Source organism: Lytechinus pictus, chromosome 3 (assembly GCF_037042905.1).
Source record: "Lytechinus pictus isolate F3 Inbred chromosome 3, Lp3.0, whole genome shotgun sequence".
In the NCBI taxonomy this organism is placed as follows: Eukaryota; Metazoa; Echinodermata; class Echinoidea; order Temnopleuroida; family Toxopneustidae; genus Lytechinus; species Lytechinus pictus.
Genome location: NC_087247.1, coordinates 12938283 through 12962327, shown reverse-complemented (window position 1 = coordinate 12962327; position 24045 = coordinate 12938283). Strand labels below are relative to the sequence as shown.

The 24045-nt window shown below is 35.0% G+C and overlaps 1 protein-coding gene across 2 annotated transcripts; it reads left to right on the top strand.

Annotated features, from left to right (window-relative positions):
* Positions 1–2460: 2460 nt before the first annotated feature.
* Positions 2461–22969, top strand: LOC129257803 (uncharacterized). Of its 2 annotated transcripts, none has more exons than XM_064096408.1 (9): positions 2461–2913; positions 7652–8651; positions 11733–11855; positions 13481–14663; positions 15028–15619; positions 16267–16390; positions 17064–17207; positions 17560–17698; positions 19013–22969. In XM_064096408.1, the coding sequence occupies exons 2-9, from the start codon at positions 7869–7871 to the stop codon at positions 19240–19242; spliced, it is 3318 nt and encodes a 1105-aa protein (XP_063952478.1). In that variant the 5' UTR covers positions 2461–2913; positions 7652–7868; the 3' UTR covers positions 19243–22969. The 2 variants fall into 2 exon arrangements, with proteins under 2 accessions (XP_063952478.1, XP_063952477.1); XM_064096407.1 differs by having other exon boundaries at positions 17557–17698.
* Positions 22970–24045: the final 1076 nt, after the last annotated feature.

Sequence of the window (24045 nt, the reverse complement as noted above, 5' to 3'; positions counted from 1 at the left end):
TTTCTCAGTAGGTGGCAAATCATAAAAAGTAGTATGATTAATGTGCATTTTTTTCTTCCTCTGTTTGGTAGTATAATCCACGGCCTTCCAATGGCAGGGGCCTCGAAATGATTTTATGAGAAGGGAGCTGGTTGGCCAAGAAAAATTTGAGTTGCAAAAAATAAAAAAAAAATAATAATAAAAAAAGAAAAGAAAGGTGGGGTATTCAATCCGAAACTTAGAGTAGAATTTTGTCAAATCCCCGTTCCCCGAATAGAAATTTGTATCTCTGGTCTATATTTATTTGCTATAGGTCTTTATGTGGTAGTATAATCCACCTTCCCCCGATTGGGTGAAATGGCCGCATCGCCCAAAATGAACTGAAAAAGAGGGAAAAGATCGAGGAAAAAAAGAAGAGGGAAGAGAAATAAACAGGGGGAAAAGGGAGATTGGAAAAAAGAGGGATTAATATAAACCAGGGGGAGAGTAAAGAAAGAGATTTGGGAGGATAGGGGGAGAGAAATAATCATGGGCGGAATAGTAGTAGACCCTAACTCCCGTTTTATAGGAACTCGGCAGGACAGCATATTTACTGGCGGGTAAACGCCAAGCTGGTATATAATCAATTACCTAGGAAACATTTTACGTCTAGGTTAATCAGTCATAGTGGTTGACATTGTAGACGACAGATATTACTCTCGGGCCTTTTTATCAAAGTAGAAACAATGGCAGTATGGGGATTCGAACTCACAACCTTCCGATTATGAGTCCAATGCTCTAACCACTGGACCACACGACCCGTGTTTAAGTTAAATATTGTGGCCTGTGATGATTTCATAAATTTATCACCCTTACTCCCGATAATTATGATCCCATTTTTTTATGTTCAAATTGTTTGTGGGGCGCCAATTTAACTTGATGATATTTGAAATGGGGGCACCATTGATCCTAAACTTGAGAGCACTGGTGTAAATCCGGTCTGACTGTCCGAGCAGTGGGGGAATGATAGTAATACATGTACATGTATATTGACTTGAAAATTCAAAATTTTCGGGGCACCCTCACAGGGCTATGCATACGGGCGTATCACAACCGTGTACATGCACCCCCTTCAGTTAAAGTCATATCCCATTTTTTTTTCGATGGCTGTGGATTTGTTGTTATAAATAGGGCACGGTTTATATGAATATGCGAGCGAGTAAGCGAAGCGAGCGAGCAAATTTTCTATAGTTGGAAGACAAAATGATGACCAAAATCGTCTTTCAAGGGGTGTGTAATTATTGGAGAAATGGTTGCCTCAGTAGTTAAAAATGATATGCATATATTATTACAGAGGATATGATAAAGGTAAATTATCAATAACGTAAACTTAAGAAATAAAGGAGAAAGAAATATGATAAGAGTAAAAAAGGATTAAGCATCCCAGATTTTTTTCAATGAAAACTCATTTTTGCTCACTGATTAATGGTGGGTTGAGGACGAAAAAATGGGATCATAATCATCGGGAAAAAGGGTGCTTTATGAAACCATCACAGGCAACATTAAACTTAAATAAACATGTAAATAGCACAATTATGCAAATAAATAGGAAAATATTACAGAAAGGAAAGATTTTGAATAATATCTGAAAGAAAATATAGGGAGATCCAAAATTTTGAGAAAAATTCATAATTGAAATATTCAATTGATTTGGTCAATGTCGCCAGTAGGCCTAACTCATCGTACACGCCAGTGTATTCAAAGCCTGTTTCAAATGGTTTATGAATTATGATCAAAGTTATAAAGATATTTAAAAGTAACATATCAAACATTTTCATAAATGGACTTGTTAAACTCTCTTTTAATATAGGGACTTTTCATGACCAAATTCTTGTAAGAATAGAATGAGCGGAGCGAATTCGGTATTTTACGCATACTAGTAGTTTATAGGAACACTAACTCTTGTATGATTTGTATGCAACAGAGTTTTTTTTCTTCAGAAACAAATGCCTACCGCCCCCCCCCCCCCCCCACACAACAAAAAATAGGGAAAACAGATACCTTGATTGATATGTGTCAAACGGTCTCAAGACTCTCATGTCTGAATACATCATCCTAAAATCCAGCTCACGTTTCGCGCATACAGTCCTTATGAAATGCCTAATTATGTTGAAAAAAAAACAACTAACAAGTATTAATAAGCTACCCCCCCCCCGCAGCCGCCACATCTCGAAGGGCGATGTCCGCGTAGTCTACTGTGCAAACCCTTCACTCGAGTTAAGAGTTTGATAGTGCAGTCTATTAATGCCTTGTGAAATGATCGAAGGCCTCAATTGAAACAGCGGGTGAAACAGCAAGTTTTGTATCAATATGTGCTAGTCTTTGCGTGGAGATCCACTAGCTTGTTGATCAAAGTTTCAATCAGGGTCTGTGCCTGCAGACTATAATGCCCGCAGGTGAAAGTCAAACACGTATAAATCCATCCGGGATTCCCCGAAATACGACTTTGAACACCGTGCGTGCAGTATACCAGCAGCACCGCGCGCAGTGCATGCATGACAGCTAGCTAGATACTCGGTGATGGGAACGTCATAGACCGTTTGCTAATATTTTTGGAGTGGTTGGTCGAGAATTAAGAAACATGATTTCCACCGTCTGGTTGTCAGGGTCTTATTAATTATTATCTATCTTGGTGACATAGTCATAGGTCCATGATTTGACAGATCTGCAGGTCAGCTAGTACTAGTATGGCCAGGACCGGGGCCAGGTCGCCAGGAGCTGGCACCAGGCAGGGAGATTCTCCAAAAACTTTGGTAGCCCAAATACTGTCCCCAACTCTTCTCGCTGAACCAGGGAGTTTAAGGAGGTAGAGATCAAGGTCGGGTGCATCCATGGAATTCGGCGCATCAATTTCTATTCTAATCCATTCTAATGCGCGGCAACGTATATGTAATTGTAAGTATGAATTTGAACTGTATACTATCAATGTTGCATTCAATTACGGTCTTTTTAGTTTTAATTTGCAAAGATTGTATTCTTTTGAAAATATCAAATTTCTATGTTTTTATCAAACAATTTTATTGTTTTTTTGTCCGAGGGAGCGATAAAACTTAAAGGTCAAGTCCACCCCAGATAAATGTTGATTTAAATAAATAGAGAAAAATCAAACAAGAATAATGCTGAAAATTTCATTAAAATCAGATGTAAAATAAGAAAGTTATGACATTCTTAAGACAAGTTTCGTTTATTTTTTACAAAACAGTGATATGCACAACTCAGTGACAAAACGAGACAGTCAACGATGTCCATCACTCACTATTTCTTTTGTTTTTTATTGTTTGAATTATACAATATTTCATATTTTACAGATGTGGTACTGGTAGGTAGATTCACCTTTACAGCTGGTATCTAGCTAGACCTGATTTTTAAGATTTTTATTTCTATTTATATTTTGTAGTTGTTTATAATATATACATGTATAAAATATTTGTATCCAAAGGAACTGATGCTGCGCTAGCGCCGTGAGCGTTTCTGGACGGTGTGTGCGCTCAATAAGATATCAGTCACTATTATTATTATTATTACTGTAAACCTATTTCTTTTTTTTTAAAGGAAAGCAAACTTTTTTTTACAGGTGGTATTTAATCAAGTGTCTTATGATTTCTGGCTTAGACCGGAGGCTTAGAGTTAGTGAGTCTCTTTATTGACTTTAAGTTGACTCTTGATGGGATATCAATTAAGCCAGACCCTTTTGTTTGTGATATTTTCAAATTGAGATAAGAAAATGAAGGTAGCTAGTGATATTGATAAAGATAGTTGATTGATTATCTGATTGATTGGTTGATTGACTTGAGTATTCATTCAAAAAGTTGAAAATAGGCTGAGTTAGTTGGTTGGTTGGTGATGGAGTAATGCTCCTCAATCTGTAGATTATCTGCACTAGCTAGGGCGCCAGGTCGATTCCAAGTTCCAGATTTATCTATGTGGATGGATTAATGGATTTGCTTATTAATTCTCTTTTCAATAATGTCCTTGGCATTAGACTAATCTGACCTGTCATGTAGCGAAGTGAATACCTCCACCAAAATATTGTGCGTCTTTGTCCTTCATTGTATGCAAACTTAGTTGAATAAAGAAAACAGAAGCTCAATTTGGTACATTAAAAGAATCTAATCACTAATAATAATAATAAGAGAGAGAGGGAGAGAGAGAGAGAACACGATAAGATAAATTTTGTGTGCGAAGATGATGTGATTGCATCACTCGGTAATGTTTTTTTTTTCAAAACCTGTGCTTTGATCATTTATCTTACAAATTTAGTGATTGCATATCAGAAAGCTACTATCAAAGATTTTAAATATCCTAAAAGGGGAAGTTCACCCCGACAAAAGTTTATATACTGGTACAAAGTAAAGAGAAATAGCAGAAAAACATTGGTTTTTATTGTTTCAGTATAATTATTTCAACATAGGCCTACAAATTACTTCACACCAGCTACTGAAAGAAGAAAATTTTTACTAATAAACCATTAAAAGAGTTGAAATTTATGGTAGCTGCTTGTATGTTATGACAAAAATAAAAAAACTTCAAATTCTAATATTTAGCTTTTGTCCCTCAAACCTTCACCAATATTTTCTATTATTTTTTCTGGTATTTTTAAAAACAAACTATTTGTCAGGGTTTACTACCCCATAAATTATTCAACCAATTCCATGCATGAGAAATGATTTTTGATTTGTAGGGCTTTCAGAGACATTTTATAGTGGTATTTATATTCTATTTAGTTACCTTTTTTGCAGCTCAGTAATCAAACAATGTTGGTTTCAGTTGTTGTTTTGCTGAAGAGGAATTTTTAATTTCTTGGTTTTCAATAGTAATAAGAAAATATGCACCTTTAAAAATATTTTTTTATTGGTGATGAGTTCTAAAACTGAAAGTAAAAATTAGATTAATGCTATAATATAAAGAAAAACAGTTTTCATACAATAAACTATTCACATCAGTTCAGTTATCAAACAACATTGGTTTCAGTAGTAGTTTTGCTGAAGAGGGATTATTAATTTCTTGGTTTTCAATAGAAATAAAAAATATGCACCTTTAAAATTTTTTGTTATTGGTGGTGAGTTCTAAAACTGAAAGTAAAAATTAGATTAATGCGATATGAAGAAAGGTTAACAGTTTTTATACAATAAACTATTCACATCAGTTCAGTAATCAAACAACGTTGGTTTTAGTTGTTGTTTTGCTGAAGAGGAATTTTAAATTCTTGGATTTCAATAGAAATAAAGAATATGCACCTTTAAAAATATATTTATTGGTGATGAGTTCTAAAACTGAAAGTAAAATTTAGATTAATGCTATATATATGAAGAAAGTTTAACAGTTTTCATACAATAACCTATTCACATCAGATTATGAGAAAAGTGGGAAACTCTTGGTAAATTTTTTTTACAACAAGAATGTGACAATAGATATAAAAGAAAAATGTTAAAAAAGATATGTGTGTGGGAGATGAGATTTAGGTATATATTTGTATTAAAGTCAACTGTATTTTGTTTCTTGGTACTGTTTCTTGGTATTGTGTTTAAAGGGGAAGTTCACCCTGACAAAAAAGTTTATAGTAAAAATAGCAGAAAAAAATGAGGTTTGATATATTTTTCAACTGTTGAAGCATGCTTTGAACTGAAGCAAGCTGTAGATATTTTATTTCTTTGCAAATTTTGTAATGCTGAAAAGAGGAGTGGAATATTATCTTTTGGGTAGAAAAAAATAAAGAAGTACACAAAGATGTTTCATTCTAGGTAGCAGTGTTCAGAAACCCTGTGGGTCTTACTGTTATACTTGCTTTAACAATAGTTGTTGGGGCCTTCAGAGCAGGTTTCATTTTTAAATAGCATGTGAGGAAAAACTTTTGTTTGTTCTTTAATAGAGTTAAATAATTTCCAGATTTAGGAAAGTAATGCTCATTTCCCCCCCACATTAGGCCTACAGGGTCCAAGTTTTAAGAGGAACAACATAAAAATAGTAGGAGCTGATTTATTTGGGATCATTTGAATAAAATTTGACAAATATTGATAAAGTTGTGAATTGTTAAAAGTTTATATACATGTACCTGTGGGGATTCAAATTGGCAACATAATTATGCATTGTAATGAATGTTAATGAGACTCCTTCTCAATTTTTTCAACTAGAAGATTAAAATATCATCTTTTTACAAAAAGTTTGACTGTAATTTGTAAATTAATTTTTGTTTGATGAGCTCAATGCTGCTCAGTGAATGCAATCATGATTATTATAGAGTTTACTCTATGCTTTAGGAGAAAAAGTGTTCATTTGGTATAAACAAATTGTGTGGGGTTTGTGTGGTACATAGTTAGTTTTGGGGTGTTTGAATTGAGATGATGGACAGTAGCCGGAAACAACATTTCATTTCATTTATTTTCACATTTCTTATTTGAAATATGATTCATATAAAAAAGCAGCAACAATAATGCATAACTAATAAATGATAGAATAAGACAACTGAGAAGTATACAAATAATATATAATGATACAATCACTCGATTTATAATAAGGTAAAAGTTTTATTTAAGTCAAAGAAATATGATGGGACCTACATAAAAGCGAGCTTGTTAAAAAAAAAATAGACAGATTACAGGAATTACTAGCCTCTTGTGGACAAGATCCTGGTGAATCAGGATGTGACGACTCTGTTTAACCAAAACCACTGCTCAACCAAAAAGTTTACTTTCTCATAAATTTGTATCCAATGCCTTTCAAACTTTCACTAGTATTTATTTTTTTCTCACTTTTCATTCTTTGAGATCTTTTTAAAACCAAGCCTTGATTCAGATAGGTGAAAAGAAACATGGTTTTCTTCTTGTACCCTTGTGCAAATTCAGCTTGTGCACATAGATCTTCCTTCATTGCAAAACTTGCAAAAACTCCAACAATTTCAAACTACCGGTCTTGAATTGAACAAAAAAGGCAAAGGCATTCGTTTTCTAGCAAATGCATGATCTTTTATTAACAATTCTTTGAAATTCCACATGTATACTTTGGTTGAAACAGTTTTTACTAGTAGTGTGTTTACTTGAAACAAAAAGTTGCAGTCAGTTGCTATTTTCTGTGCTCTGCCGATTGTAAACTTTGTTTCTGACTCTTGTATAATTTAATAGGTATTCCAACTGCATGTACATACATGTAGTCTGTTTGAAAGCCTTATGATCCCTCAAACCACTTGCAATTAAAAGGAAGTATCGTCCGGAAATGGACTTTGGCTTGTCTTCCACTTCGATCTATCAGGAAATTATTGATTGAGCAGGGTGACAATATAGTGTGCACACATGTCACATATAATACCTTAATGGCCAGGGCGCATTGAAACTTAATTGTTGCAAGAAAGTGAGCGTGCAGGTCGCAGTTTGAAAGTTTTAGATCTGTATACTGTAAGAATTTCAGTCCTAGCAAGGAACTCCTTGGTTCTAGTAATCATGATGGCGATGGTGGTGATGATGATGGTGGATGATAGTGATAATTATGATGGCGATGATTATAAGGATCATGATTAGGAGGTGGATGATGATAATGGTGGCATTGGTGATGGTTTTCTTGTTGCAGTCTAGACTGTCTCGGAGGTTTAATTTGTTTATCGCATAGTGAAATAATTTTCTGTCTTTTATCTCTCTGACAGGTTTTCCCCCCTCTATTTTGAAGACAAGGGGACTTAACTGCTTCTCAAGTTCCAAAACAGCTTAGATAGTGTGATGTTGACATTGGAATGCTTTAATAGAACAGTGATTATTCTCTGAGAAAATAATAAAAAGACACTCAAGCATGTACCAGCATCAGTGTATCAGATAACCGGACATCCTTTCTATAGCGGCCTCGATATTCAGAGCGCATTCAAGATGGGAGGTATACCACCTGCAGATTTTGGCAAACTTGTCAACGCTCAGCAAATGGTTGGTGCGCTGACAGGCAAGTACACTCCAGGACAAATGAACAACATTATGGGTCAGCAAGCCAACTTGAGAGTTGACAGGATGGAATTGAATAACAATGTGAAGCTGACTGGTCAAGAAAATGGGAGATACAGGCAAGAGGAGATTTCAGAGTGTTGTGTTACTCCAAGGAAGGAGGGTTATGGCGGATGGTCTGGAGGAAGGTTTGCCTTTGACCAAGAGGAACATCTTAGTCACGTTCTTGTGGACTGTGAAATGGACAGAGGGGCGAGGAAGGAAATGAGTTGCAGGGCTGTAGGAACCATGTCAAGCGATGGCTGCAGTTCAGAGGGTAGTTTGCAGACGTATAGAAATGACAGGACTCAGCAAGGTGGGAGTTTCTCCTCCTTACTCAGCGGCGGAAACTCTGCTTACAGCTCTTTATCGGCAAGCTTGAACAATGACATGAGTTTCCTCCAAACACCCTCGGAGCTGATCACTGCCAGCACCATGATGTGCTCCCGGCCGCTCCTAGACTGCAACCCATCACCATCACCCCCATCCCTACCCCCGCAGCAACTGAGACCAGACTCCAGTGGCTTCTCTTCGGAGGAGATGAGGAGGAAGAAGAAGAATCCCTTGCAGGATGCCTTTGACCACCCAGACTTGGTCGTGTGGTCGGACACCAAGAAGTTTGTGGTGCAGTGGAACAAGGAAGGGAAGCTTGGTTTCACAATAAAGAATTTCAAGGTAATTGCACTGTTCTCAAATTGAGATGTTATTATTTCAAACAACATGTGGTGTAATGTATTTATTCAAGGAAGTTGAAAGTTAAACTCACAAATAATTGATCTTCCGATGGGATGACATACATGTATAATTTTTTTTTGGAAATGTGTAACATTCGAGGAAAAGGGGGTATTTTCCATAGTCCACACCCAGTTCACTAACATTTAGTACATGAATGATTCTTGAAATTCAGAAATGTTTTTTTTTCAGAGGATACTGCCATCCAAATTAAAAAAGGGTTTATTGTGCACTTATCAACATTTGTCCTAGTTTTGTGCAAATAGGGAGAGGATTAAAAAAAAAACTTTCCTCCATGAGTAATAAAAGGTTATTTTAAAAGACAATTTGGCCTTGTTTTTCAGCAAATAAAGGGTTGAAATTTCAAACCCAATAAAAACTTTAAAAAAAAAAAGAATAATTAAAACTTGGCCTTTTGTGAGAGTAAAAATAGGGTATTTTTTAATTTCCAGAACGTATGTGTATGTTGCATATTTGTTCAATGGATGATTCCAGGGAATGTGATAAATTAATTGGATACCAAGTACTTTTGAAATTTTGATAGACATGATTAAAAAACAGAATTCTTAAAATTGTGCCAAAGCCCCAAACAAAGTTTTAATGGTTTTCTGTTTGACATTGTTGCATTTGGCAAATTATTTCATTTTTCATGATGAAACTTTACTGAGAAATGACATCAAGATGACATAAATGTTGTTATCTTTATGCAGCTATACATATACTGTATATGAACATTTATATACTTAGTGTGCATTTGGCCCAATTCAGGTGTTCAATTTGACCAATTGGTCAAATTGAAACAAAATAGACCACTTATGTAGTCCCTATATTGAAACCAATTTTGGCAATTGTCACCCCTTTCTCCCATTGTTTCACTGTCCATTTCCTCCCAATTGAATACCAATTAGTATTCAAATAGGGTATTCAGCTGGATTTTCATCCTGGGTTTATGTACACTCATGGACGATAAAACCTTTGCCTAACTTTGCAACATATGATAATAATAATATGCAACATATATGATATAGCACTTGATACAAATGTTTCTAAGCGCTGTGTGCACATATGTGCATTTGGTTTTTAAAATTGCATAGCAGGAAAACCATAACTTTATGGGTTATCCAAAGTAGAAACCAGGATACTGCATATGAGGTCTTAGGTGAGTTACCAGCACTCCTTGGGTTGACTGGGTGAAAAAAGTCTGTTTTCTTTTTACTTTGGCAGTTAAATTTCTGCTGAGAAAGATATTTTCTTTTAGTATTTAAGTTAAGGAAACAGTTTATTTCAGCATCCCCCATTTAGGCCACACTTTCAACATAGAAGAGAACCCCAACAATCGTCAAGACATCCTGATGTCTGTGTTTTCTTTCATGAGAATGCCCATCCCAAAATAGTTATTTGTCCTGCCCCACCGCTTTCATTTACTCTTGGAAATTGGGTAGTCCTCAATCCTCAAACCATGATCGATCTTGTCCTATTTCCCCGAAATGAAGTGAATTGCTAAAGTCAGCACTGCATGTTCGCATACATGTACCAGGGATCTCTCGCATGAAAATATAATATTGTCAATTAGCATCTAGATCTACCACTCCCTTATCTGCAATTGATTGTAAAATAAGTTGAAAAAAATGTGTGCATGTTTTTTCCAGTCTTTCAAGTTTTTATATAGAAAGTCTTAGCAGGGCTGTGCCTTGTACAATGGATTTTTACTTTTATATCACGGGGCCCTGGGAATACACATTCACATTTACAAGCCTTCGCTTCAAACATATTGATCATGCGAGTTGACTTGACCCTCCATGACTTTTAGGAACCTTATTTGACCTATAAGGCTTGTTTACAGATCACATGACAAAGCTCCTAGCTACATTTTGTGTACTATATAGTGAATGGGTTGTCATTCAATAGAATATCTTTAATACAGAGGGTGTGAGATTTTTCTTGGTTACCTTTACGGTACTGAAAGCCAATTCTTTAAAAAAGTTTGGGGCAAAAATAATTTACAAATTCATGGTGATGTCATGCCTGTATGGTGTTTATTCAGTTAATTGGGCCATTTTATAGTTACCAAATGTGCTATGGAAACGATTATAGAAAACATTGCTGATCTGTGCATGTCTAAACAGATTACAGATTCATCCTTTGAATTGCTCTCATATCTATATAGATCTAGGACATGTGGTTTTCTTACAAGTCTCTTTGTTTTGTACTGATTGTGAAGTGATTGTAAACTGAAAGTGGATTTTATGTTTCTTTGAATTCGATTCCTACAGTGAAAATTATGGAAAGTTATTGATGAGGCTCTTCAAAGAAAAACTATTTGAAATTATTATTAGAAGAATTATTAACCGCAAGATAAGAAGAACAAAAAAGGTATTGTTGGCAGTGAAAATTTTCCACATGATAGTTCTCTCAAACTTAATAATTGAAACATTTAGGGATGTATTTAGAGCATCCCGAGTCCATGACAAGATCATTTTTAGTAATGAGGATTTTCTTCAGTTTTTCATTCATCTCGGGCAATTCCAGGTGGAATTCCTAGATGTGAATTACACACAAGGTCGGCTCATGTATAAAGCAATAATTTCATGTGTATGCACTTGGATCATTATCTTGTTCATATACTCATTGTGCATGTTTTTTTTATCAAACCGTCTATAGATCTTTATAAAGTGAATAAAGATTAATAAAATTTTATAACGTATAATTTCCCAAACTTTAAATTAGTTTAAAGATAAGCATTTTGGTACAGGTGGTTGTTGAAATAGGTTTTATTATAATTGAACACCCCATTATTGTGTTTCCTAAAAGGTTCTAAAGTTTTAAGTGGTGTATATGCTTTTAATATAGTCAGCAGACATTGACACTATAAAAATAATGATAATAATAACCGTTCTTATAATTCGCATTATAGCTTTAAAAAATATTGACAATATATTCCTCACATTTATATATTTGAATGCCCCCTTCAATCTTCTTGTAAATTGGTATGATTCATCATTTCTATATTGAATCATTATTTAGAGCCGAGATGGAAGCGAGGTCTACGCCATGGTCACCTCTTTGAAAGGACCTTCAGTGAGGATGAGTGGACTAGAAATAGGAGACCGTGTACTATCAATCAACGGTACACCCATCCACCAACAAGTATGTATTAATACTATGCTGAAACCTAAGTTTAATCTCAATATGAAACCTTTCTCACTAGTTTTGTAACTCTTATACTCTATTCTCTGAATTAATTTTAATTCTATAAACCTTTAAACTTCTCATACTGTAATTTGGTCTCTGCCTTTATTTTCATTTCAACCAATTTACAGTATACTTTGTTTTCAACATGATTGGGTGTAAACTCATTTTGTCACACGCTTACATATTTCCATTACTTTTTATTCTTCAATGATTTTGTAATTTCACTTTGCGAATATATCTTTTTTTTGTATCAATAACTCCAGAACCTTCTGTTGTTTTCTATTAAACAAATATTCTTCTCCCAATTGAACCAAATCCAGCTCCAAAACACTTACTCTAAGTCGAATCCAAATTTTACACAACCCCTATTTAATCATTTCTACTTGTTTCCTGATGGAAAATCAAGTGATTTTGAAGTACCATCAAAGTTCATAATTGAGTCAATTATTACCAAGTGAAATAGAGCAGACTGATAGTCACAGAGATAGTTGCTGTATGTAATTGGACTTCTATAGTAATGCATGCTAGGAAAGAATACATTAATAACAGTTTCACTTTCACATTTTTGCAAATAAAACAAAAACAACAACAACAACACGATATTCATTTATGGACAATTATAGGAAAGTGATCTTTATTGCTATTTGCTATTATTTTATACTTTAATTCACTGAACTAGTAATAGAGCTAACACTAACAATGCAATGTAATGATTGCTGTGGTCTACATCATGCCAAAATGGATAAAATTAATAATGACTTGCCTATTCTGTACAGATTGTTTTTAGTTCATGTATATATTCAAGAAATAATTGGAAAAATGTATTAAAAATTCAGATGTGATTAATCTACATAGACATGGTTAAAGGGGAAGTTCACACTTATGAAAAGTTTGTTGTAGAAAAAAATAGCATAACATAATGAAATATATTGGTGAAGGTTTGAGGAAAATCCATAAAAGTTATTGGATTTTCAAGTTTTTATTGTGATGTCATAAGCGAGCAGCTGCCCCATATGTTATGTAATTTAAAAAGCATTAAATTTTTTTAAATGGTTCATGATGACTTCTTTTTTATTTTCTTATTAGGAGTGGGTGTGAAATGATTCATGTGTAGATAAACTGATGGTAAAATCAAAACCGTTTTAACTTTTCTGAGAAAATGACATTACATTGATTTTTTACCATACGATATGTAGGAAAGCTGCTCACATATGATGTCACAAATAAAAAATTAAAATTTTAACAACTTTTTTTCTTTGATGGATTTTCCTCAAACCTTCTACAATATTACTTTTCCTGCTATTTTTACAATAAAATTTTTGTCAGGGTAAATTTCCCTTTTAAATTCTTCTTCAGGGTTGGAATTAACCCTAGGCCATTCAAGGCAATATCCTCTGATGCTTTATTTATGTGCATCAATGCTCCCCACGTTGGCCTTGAATATTGTGGTGCTCATTTCACTTTTTTTCCGTTTGTGCCCTGAAGGGGCTTTGCCTGGAAAATGTAAAAATGTAAGACCAGCTCGTCACAAAGTTAATTATTGCTAATGGGAAGTTTTCATTACTTTCATTACTTTCCAGGCAACAGCTGAAGTTTCAGCAAGTGAAGTCTTCAAGAAGCAGAGTCGAGATAGTCCAGTCTCTATCATCATACAGAGACCCAAGGGTGCTCGGTCGAGAAGTGTTACCAATTCAGAGATGTCTTCTCTGAAAACAGCATCCAGACAAGGCAGCATCAGCGATACCTTTAGTAATGATGACAGGCTTATGAAACGACTACCAGATTTGAGACTGGTCATCATGGGTAGCAATGCAGAGGACATTGCTGAACAGTTGGTTGGTCCTAGGATTTGGTCCAGGAGACAAGATGGTCTTATGAGCAGAAAATGTTGCGTGAAGATACAGAAAAAGGGCAGCACCTTTGAGTATCTGTCCTGCAGGTCTCACCAAATCATGGACATCTTGAACTCCATCAATAAACCTCGCCATGTTGGATCAAATGGTGTAGATGGGTCTTCAACCACTGCAGAATGTGTGGTGTTAGAAGTGGTCGTGGTGAAAGATACTATGTTTGCTGATTATTGCAGTCAGTTGGTCATGTCATCCAATGCTATGTACATTGTTGGATTTGAAAGCCATTCATTCCTTGCTGACACAGAAAAGCATATGCAAGAACTACAAAGACAATTGAATAAGATTAGGACGTATGCATCTTCAAAATCCCCAGTCTATCTTGTTTCAAGCTGGCTGTACTTGCCTGGCACCTCTGACTCGGTCAACAATATTGGTGCACAGCTACATGAGAGGTTTGGTGAAGCATTTGGAGGACAGCTTCAGTACCACAAGAACTGTCCATGTTTCATGATCAGCAGAACATCCAACCAACTGCCATCATCTCAGTCACCTTCCTGGAACCATTGCCAGCACCTAGATGACAGGGTTGACTGGATGGAAGAACCGGACCAAGTTCCATCATTGTCTTTGAAATCTTCCTACTCTACCTGCCTCAGTACCTGTGCTCCTGAAGCTTGCTTGAATTTGAAGGAGCACATATCAAGGAATGTCTTTGAGCAGGGGTTCTTGACCAGAAAGTCCTATCCACAGAAGTTCCTGTCCTACAGGGCTTTCGTGGTTGGACTGAGAGATCAGAAGCAGAAGTGCGTGCTTACATCAGGCATAAAGAGGGCATGTAAGATTACAGACAGTGAAGAACTGACTTCTCTCCTAGAGTACCTGCACAATCAGGGGGTCATCATCTTATCAGGTATCATATTTTGTTTTTTCCGCCAGATGAAAAGGTAACTCATATCTGTCTGCGTTTTAAGATACACCAGGTTAAAGCTTAATTAGATTAGATGAATTATACTTCTTGATTAGATAGATGTACTGAAGTGGCAAGTGTATTTTCTATGTATACAGGCAAACATATAAATGTATTGCATAATTCTCATTGTGATATGCAGGATGATATACATGCACCAATTCCCAAGATTGTTTGGATGGACATATTATAGGATTATGGTCCCCAATTCTACATTTTAAAATGGCAAACAGGAAATCTTGATAAGATGTGAAAAGCTATACTTGTAAATGTGTATTATTGACTTAGTATTCGTCTCTGTTTGCAGCTAATGAGAAAGAAGAACCACACCATTCCTTTGTGGCTCTGAACCCTGAAGAGCTTGTCCACATCTGCCAGCATCTCCTGGAAGTTCCAGAAATGAGCCGTCAAGACCATTCCTTGCGCCAGCACTGGAATGATCTCAGGACCAAGTCGATATTGAGCCAAACTCTCCTAACACATCTCCTTGGTGTAGAGTCCGATGCAGCTTGTCTTACCGCATGTCTTCAACAACTCAACCTCATCTATGACTACTCCATGCTGCTGCCCAATGGTCTCTCCTGCGACAGTCCAAGAACACAGAGAAGTTCCCAACAAGCCCTCTACCTGGTGCCCTACCATATGAGCACCTTGCTGCCTCGTGGTTCGGCTTCCTGCAGGGACCTGTCATCAGAGAGAGTCCTTCTGGCAGATTTCAAGGGGTACCGTCCTCATGGTCTCCTATCAAAGCTTGCCATAGAGCTTGGTAGAATAGCCTGCAAGAAAGGTGGGACCTTCAAGTTCTTGAGGGAATCGTCCTGGGACTTCAACATGGGTGGCAATTATACGGTGTACTTGAGGGATGATCCAAGAAGTTGCATGGTGAAATTTATCACAGTGTGAGTACAATTAATATATATGTCGACACTTCCACGTACTTTCTTAGACCCTCAAAGACTAATCATGATTCTTGATCAGGCACTATACAAATGAAAATACAAATGAAATACAAGTTTTACTATCCTAGCCATATCCTTGATAGATAAAGCCCAGAGAAATTGTCATGATTTCTTGTTATTCCCATATCCAGAGAACAGGCAGACTGCAATTTTTCTCAATCTCTTGCCACATGTCTTTTAACCATACTCCCTTGAATTTTATGCAATATATTAATTACCTCACTTGACGTGCTAAAAACATTTTTGGAACTCTCCTATTTTATTAATCTTAATACTGTATGTCATATGTCTTAAACAACTCTCTGTATCCTCCAGGAAAGGTGCTTTATTATTATCATCATTATCATCATTTGTCAGAGAGCAATTAATTGGGGTTTCTATTGGAGGCATCCAGCCATGAGAGCTACTGAATAATCTCTTAACAATAACAATGCCTTTCAATTTAGAAACTCTTGAATACAAGTTTGGGAAATGTTGATTTGTGTCACCAATATTATCATATTTTTGGCCCAGATTGCATAATTGTGCATTTGAAGATATTTCTGTTTTGCTGACTATTCCCCCATCTTTTTGCTTATTTAATGTAGGTGTAAGGTAGGCTTTGTCTTACGCAATGTGCTGGTTGACATAAACAGTGCTATCCTAAAGGTGATGAAATCTGATGACAGATTTGTTTTAGGACCACCATGTCCTTTGCATAAAAAATGCATGGTAAGTACTACATTTTTATTCACACTTGCGTTCTAAAAAAATCATCGTAAATCATACTTCCATAATAATTTTTAAGTTTTACTTGCTAGATGCAACCAATTATCTGTGTCAAAGGAGACACTGAAATTTAATTAGAAGCTGGGCTTTTAACAGTTTCTTCTCATGGTATTTCTTGTTGTTTGGGTTTGTCAATTAATGTTTTCTTTTCCATGGTATTTCAGATGTATGATAATCAAATTCATTGTTTTTTATTTATATGTGATGCTTAGAAGTAAGATTTGAATCATGGCAGAAGAAGCAGTAGTTGTAGTAGGCGTAGAAGTGGTACTAGTAGAGATGATAGTAAAATACATGTTCTAAATTTGCTTAGCTCAGGGTTAAGTTACTCCAAGTTTCTTTAAGATGTGCGTGAAACTTGCTTAAGGATCCAGATGATATTTGAACTTCATCTACACTTCTGTTTGATTAATGCAAGAAAGAAATTAACTTTAGAGTTTATCTAGAGATCTAGCTAGGAGGGTCCCCATCGGAGCTTCTGTATTCTTTGTGATAATTTTTAATGATATTCAGTAATTGCTACTCATTTTTTTTTTCTTTCTTTGGGGGAGGGCGATTGAGGAGATCTCTCACTCAGTTATAAATCGATAATGAAATTATTTTTTTTAAACTCTAGTTTCAGCAGGAGCTGAGTGGCCATACCATTTCCCATGTCATTGATTTGACTAAGGTTTCTGGAGAACGCCCTCTATGGTGTGGAAATGAAGATGTCCTCAAGTTCAGAGATGTTAGAGAATGGATCGTCGCCCAAGGGAAAGAGGTAATGTTTCAAAATAAGGAAATGCATGTAAATTAATCTTACAAGGCACGTTTTGCACTGAAAGTTCTGAATTATGCTTTGATGTGCACCAATATTCTGAAAAAAATTCTCACTTTTGCCCCCCTTCCATAATCCTAAACATGGATCAACACTCCTGAAAAATACATGTAATATTATCATTGTTGTGAAGATGGTATATAAACATATTTTTGTTGTATTCTTCTTCCTTAATCTTCTTGCTTCTTTTCCCTCTTCCTTGTCTTTATCCTTCTCCTTCTCATTATCTTTGTCCTTTTCCATAATCACTAAAATGATATTAGTATCATCATTTATTACTCTTTTATCTCAGAAGCAGCCATCACTGGACTCGTCTGGGATGATCCTATCTGAGGACACACCCTACTCTGACCTTCCGTCTGACCTCATTCAGCTTGTTTCTAGCAAGATGAATCTACCAACAGTCAGGGGCAGGGACTGGAGAGGATTAGCAGGTAAAGAAAGAAAATAAACTCTTATTGAAACGATGCAAAATAACAAAAATGAGTTAAACAAGGAGAGATTTGATCCATTTTGTCTCATGACAAGCCCAACTCTGACTTTCCTCCTGACTTCATTGGAGAATTTTTGTTATAATTTTTACCTCCTACTCCTCTCTAATAGTAATAATAACAATACCTAGCATTTATGAGGCGCCAATTATCTAGTTTCCTATTCAATGGTTCACTATATATTACAGCCGGGGTAATATATAGTGAACCATTGAGGTAAAAATTATAACAAAAATTCACCAATGAAGTGATACAAAATAGCAAATATGAGCTAAACTTGGAGAGTGGATCCATCTTGTCTGAAGACACCCCCTAGGCTCCTACTCTGATCTTCCTCCTGCTCAAGCTCATCCAGCTTGTTTGAACCCTGCAACAATCAGGGACAGTGATTGGAAAGGATTAAATAAAGAAAGTAACTTAAAAGTGAATTAAGACAACATATGACAAATGTAAATTGAATCTTGAGTCAAAGATGGATCTTTATTTGCCCTACTGAAAGGATGAGACAATAAAATGAGACTTATTTAGAACATTGATATTTAAGGGGCAAGTCCACCCCAAACAAAAACTTGTCATTTGATATTATGGAGAATAACTTAAACAGCATTGATTAAAACTTAAAACCACAACAAATCATAAAACCACTGAAGGATAATATATGGTTGCTGGGAATGATATGGATTCCTCATTAAGATCAAACTTTATGTCATTGACTGTGTTAAATATAGACCATTAACAAAATTATGTTGAAGTTCAAATTGAAAAGCCCAACAAAGTTAAATGTTATAAATTTTTAAGTAAAAAAAACTTATTCTTAAATTTCAGTGTATGCCATTAAAATGACATACACTTAAATTCAAGAATACGATTTGGCCTGTCATACCATAGATTTGTCCGAACAAAGTGTGTGGGGTATTTTTGCATCTCTTTAGGATATAAGTTTACTCTGTGAGGATATACGTATTTTAAACAAAAGAAAATTCTTCTTTAAAAGTGCCTTAGATTTTCTCTCCATTTTTAATCGATTGCAAGTATTAGACATAGTATTATTAATGAAATATTCTATAAATGGCTCTATGTCATTCCAAGTACTTGATTGGTTGATGAACTAAAAAACAGAATCTGATGCCTTCGTGTGGGGTTTTATTTTGAAATATTTCATAATTCAAAACATTCGTGATCTGTTTATAATCATCTCGCAAATCGACATTTTTTTATTGATTTTTTTGCTTGTATTCTTATTTGTCGTATTAACAGGTCAACTAGGTTGCACCATATCTATGTTGAAGGAATTTGAGGCCCCACACCCGCATTGCTATGACCCATGTGGAAAACTCCTTGACGACTGGGGTATGTCGAAGAATGCTACCCTTCGCAACCTGATTAGCCATCTCGGACATCCTGACCTTAATCGCCAAGATGTCATCATGGAGATAAAGCAGAAGTGGAAAGTTGTGAGTAGTTCAACAATGACAACATCCCTTTGACTTCTTGTAGGAAAGGGTCAGGCTAGGAAGAACACTGCCATCAAGAACCTGATCCAAACGTTGTGGACAGCTTCTTAAGAGATCAAGGATGACTTTTTGGTCAAACATATAATCCCAATTGAGGCCATTTAACATGTTAACATGTGTATCAAAGGCCTGAATCGCAATGATTTTTAGTGGTATTTCTGGCTGAAAACATTCTCGGAAGTCCAGATCATACTGAAAATCATGGAAAACCTTTTATTCATGCCATTAACATCTTGTTTCATGGAGATATCTTCCTCTGAAAATACTATCCTCTGAAAATACTATCCTTGAACATTCCAGTTCTGGAAGAATTTGGTTTTCGGGGCAACTGATCCTTTGTTCCTACAGTTAAATATGGACATTTCCTGAAGGATACAGGAAGCTTTGAAATGCTGCTTGCAACAAACAGATAATTGTTTACAAGTATATGTTTATGGTCCATCATCTGAAATAAAGATTGAGTTGTTTCTTATTCATGGTTTGGACGGTATTTTGCCATCATAGTTTTATATAACAATCAAGGAAACCTGTGAAGTGCCATGTTGTATCTTTGAATTAACCTTTCATTCCTTCAATTCCCTTTTAATCCCTATCTTTACATTTCAATATATGAATGGTTTGAATAGTTTTTCTTTTCAAATAATTGAAATAAGTTGAGCATTTCACCAGTAGAACCCCTGCATCAAATGAGGGCGTCTGTTTTAGGAGAGTTGGAATCATTCTCACCTCCAAAAATCAAACACAACTTCATTTTCATCCAATCAGAACCATACATTTAGGATATATGTTTGATTATCTGGCTTGTGTTCAAACTCAACTCTTTCTGAAACAGGCTCCGGTAAGAATAATCCAAACTTGTGAAGAAAGAAAACATTCCTTGTAACTTTCCCCAAGTAATTATGCTATTTTCCATAGCTTTATGACATCAAATTTCTATTTGCTACCTTTAAAATAATACCCATGTTACACAGTTTATTTTCCTATTATCAAGAATATGACAGCCAAAACAAACATAAAGGATCTCATCACTTCCTTTTCTAACCACAGCCAGCTGTGTTTTCAGTCTGTACGAAAAAAATTCCTCTACATTCTAAATTTGTTTACTTCTTGTTTATCTCCATGGCAACATAACAAACCTCATTCCTGGTTTTGCCTTCATGGAGATTTGTATTCATAGTCATGAGTAATACAGTGAGTTCTTTCCTTCTGAAAAGCTAAGATGTGTTTCCTTAATTACTGCACATCGACTACACCCCCCTTCCCCCCTGTCCCCCCCCCCCCAAAAAAAAAACACAGGCAAAGGGCAAAGTTCAGCTCCCTGAAAGTGTCATTTAAAAAGCCTTCACATTTTGCAAAAGTGCTGAAGACGGCTGAAAAATTTTGCTATTGAGTTTAATATAAAATCAAATTGCTGGATTCAGGGTAAATCAAGCCTCTGTACAGGGGAGAAAGTCAAATTGTAATAATAGTCATATTATGTGTTTTATGTTCATTTTGTATTATAATACATCTACATGCATATCTTCAAATTATATCATCATACATTTTACTAAGTATCTTTCTCATGAAACTTATGAAAGGATTTTGTTTTTTTCTTTTTGTTTGATGTTGTAAGATATCATTCAATATTTCTTCATCTCTTTATGAATCAAATCATAGTAAGTTTTCCCCCAGAGGAACCTTATTGTTGATCTGGGCACTGTCTTACAAAGAGTTACGATTGATCCGATCAATCGTAACTCTATGGAAGTCCATCAGTGTCTTAATTTTTTCAACAGGAAATTTGCACAATGTTCTTTGTAAATGAAGAGAAGCACAGTGAATTAAAAAAAAAACCAATGAATTCATGAATATACATCATAGTTAGAAAATACTTTGAACAAACATGCATAGTAGATTTTGACCTTGCTGGCCGTCCATAGTTGTGATTGATCAGATCAATCGCAACTCTTTGTTAGACGGGGCCCAGATGTATGGCTCATGTACCATTTTCATCCTTTATTTACTTTTTGCTTGACAGAATATCTGTGACATACCAATCTTTTGCCAAAGCTTACAACCCTGTGCATAATTTTATAAAAAATGTTTCCTCATCTGAAATGTTTTGATAGGTATTATCTGATATAAATTGTATATCATGAGAATAATATATATTTCAAATACTTGATTTCAATATTTATCCCCATTTTTCTTTGGTTATCATTGCATTGAAATTGTGTTAAAAGTGTACTTTGTATTTTGTATCACTATGTTTCTTTTATCTGTTTTCGACCTGTACAATTCATTATCTTGTGAGCTTTTTTAATTAGGTGGCCACGTTTAAGCTCTATCTTCTCTTGAGGGGCATACCAAAATCTTTATGTAACTCATTTGAATGTATATGCATACCTTGATGGTTACATTTTGAATTGAAAAGATAAATTTATGTGATATGTAATACTGTATTTTATACATGTATATTATTATGTCATATTTTGATATATTCATGTACATCAATTTATGAATATGCATTTTCATATCATGCTATATATAAATTGTGCGAGTGAAAAATTTTGTGATATCCTGCATTATAACTTGTCATTGTGATTATGATACATTTCTTCCAATGTATATCCTTGGGTATTTCCCATCACAGATAGGAACAAATATTTTACAAAAGTATACCTTTAAAGGTGCCTCCATTCATATTGACACAAATCACTTTTTTTAATTGATAATGTGAATTTTTGTTAATCATTTCCATTTTTTCAATTTTTATTGCTCAAACCAATTTTCTTTCATATGACCCTGAAAATGATTTAATAATTCAACTGCATTGTGGTTTTGAATATTGAAATTTAATTATTGAGGGATTATTCAAAAAATTTCTATCAAGAACTAAAACAATTGGATTGACAACTGATTAAGTGCATTAGTTATTTATTGCCGCAACTCATTTCATCATAATGAAGACACATCATTTACACATGTATGGAAAAATGAAACATTTATGATTTCATGTAATAACATACGAAAAAGGAAAGTGGGGATGTGACATCATGTATGAAGAAATCATTGCAGGAACAGTAAAAAATATAGTGGACATGAACAAGGAAGTATAGAAAATTTTTGACCCAAAACCAACAATAATCGACTCCCAATGTCAAGAGGCCCATTAAATGTGTTGTGCAATAGAATATTAACAGAGTATTCTCTTATTCATCAATGAGCTAAGAGTGTGTCAACCATTGCAATGTGTTGACACCCTCTACGTTCGTTGTGATGTGCACGGAGACAGGATATTCAAATTTTGTTTTGCTCCCTCAGTCTTTGGCATGTATCTTATTCCCTTTCACAATTTACATGTACTTTAAAAAGACCTTAGAATATATTCCTGTTTATGTTGTATCTTACATTGATGATAATCGGCTGCAAACCTGTGTCACCTTTTTAAAGTTAAGATAGCAGTCATTAATATGTATGTATTTTCTGAAAATTAAAACAAATTTATATCTATTTTTGAAAATTTAAACCTTTGAAAATGATAATGAATTGGTGCACATTTGTTATCTCATGCTTAAATATGATAAACATATAGCATTATACATGTATATGTATGCTTTTTAATACTTTACCATTCATAATAAACTATTGGTGCACATTTTTTATATCATACTGAAATATTTTTATTATTCAAAGATTAAATTTGGAAATTCATATTAAACCTTTGTTTATATGTTTGGTTTTACTATGACTCCTATTCAGTGGCATAACTATGGGGGGGGGGGAGGCTCGTACCCCAAAAAAAACAGGGAAAAAGGAGAAAGTGAGGTAGAAGGAAAGAAACGTAGTGGGGGAAGAAGAAATCATTGTATATTTTATATATATATTATATTATTTTATGTAAGAATTTTTTTTTTCGTAACTTTATAAAACATAATTTGCTTTATAAGGCGTATGTGTTCATCATTCAAAGTGCTCGCATTGTCTGTTTAATGAGATAAATAATCCCGTTCAAGGGGATTATAAGGTACTAAAACATCTCGTATTTGAGTCAATTTACACCAAATACATCTCCTTGCACTCGAGTTTTTTTATTATTTTATGTAGTGACATGCTTATTTTTCATGACTACTTATATGATTGCCCCCTTTCAAGATCTGATATTTCCAGTCTGTGCTTACGTTCGCATTAGTGGATTAGTGAGATATGCTGCTCTTTATGAATGCCTTAAAATAATCCCCTTTTCTGGTCTGAATATCAAAATTTTTCAGCTCACGCTTTGCGCTCGCATCATTTGGTTAGTGAAATGCGTATGGTCATAATGAATTCCTACAAACAAGCCTTAGAATGCCCCTCTTCAGATCGAGTTTAAAAAAATTTCAGCTCGCGCTTCGCGCTCGCAGTATTTGATTAGTGAGATACGTATCATGTTCATGATTACAATGACTACAAAAAGCGCTTCATGTGTAATTCTAAACAAAATCTGCAAGCGCTTGCATAAGATGACTATGGTGAGATATGTATGGTCTTCATGAATTCCTAAAATGTAGTCCTTAAAATGTCCCTGTTTGGGGTCAAAATATGCAAAAATATCAGCTCGCGTTTCGCGATCGCACTTTTTGTTTAGTGAGAGAGGTATGTATCATGATCACAAAAATTTGCTTATATTGTCTCTTTTTAGGTCTGAATATAAAAAATGTTCAGCTCGCGCTTGCGTTATTTGATCAGTGAGATACACAATGTATGGCACGGTCCTTAAAATGTCTCTATTGGGTCAGTAGGCCTATATCTGGT

What these genes read in the sequence shown, in the direction of transcription:
- LOC129257803 (XM_064096407.1), top strand. Translation starts at nt 7,869, where the DNA reads ATGGGAGGTATACCACCTGCAGATTTTGGCAAACTTGTCAACGCTCAG. An exon ending in GTACACCCATCCACCAACAA is followed by an intron (nt 11,856 to 13,480) that starts GTATGTATTAAT and finishes ATTACTTTCCAG; the next exon opens with GCAACAGCTGAAGTTTCAGC. An exon ending in GGGGGTCATCATCTTATCAG is followed by an intron (nt 14,664 to 15,027) that starts GTATCATATTTT and finishes CTCTGTTTGCAG; the next exon opens with CTAATGAGAAAGAAGAACCA.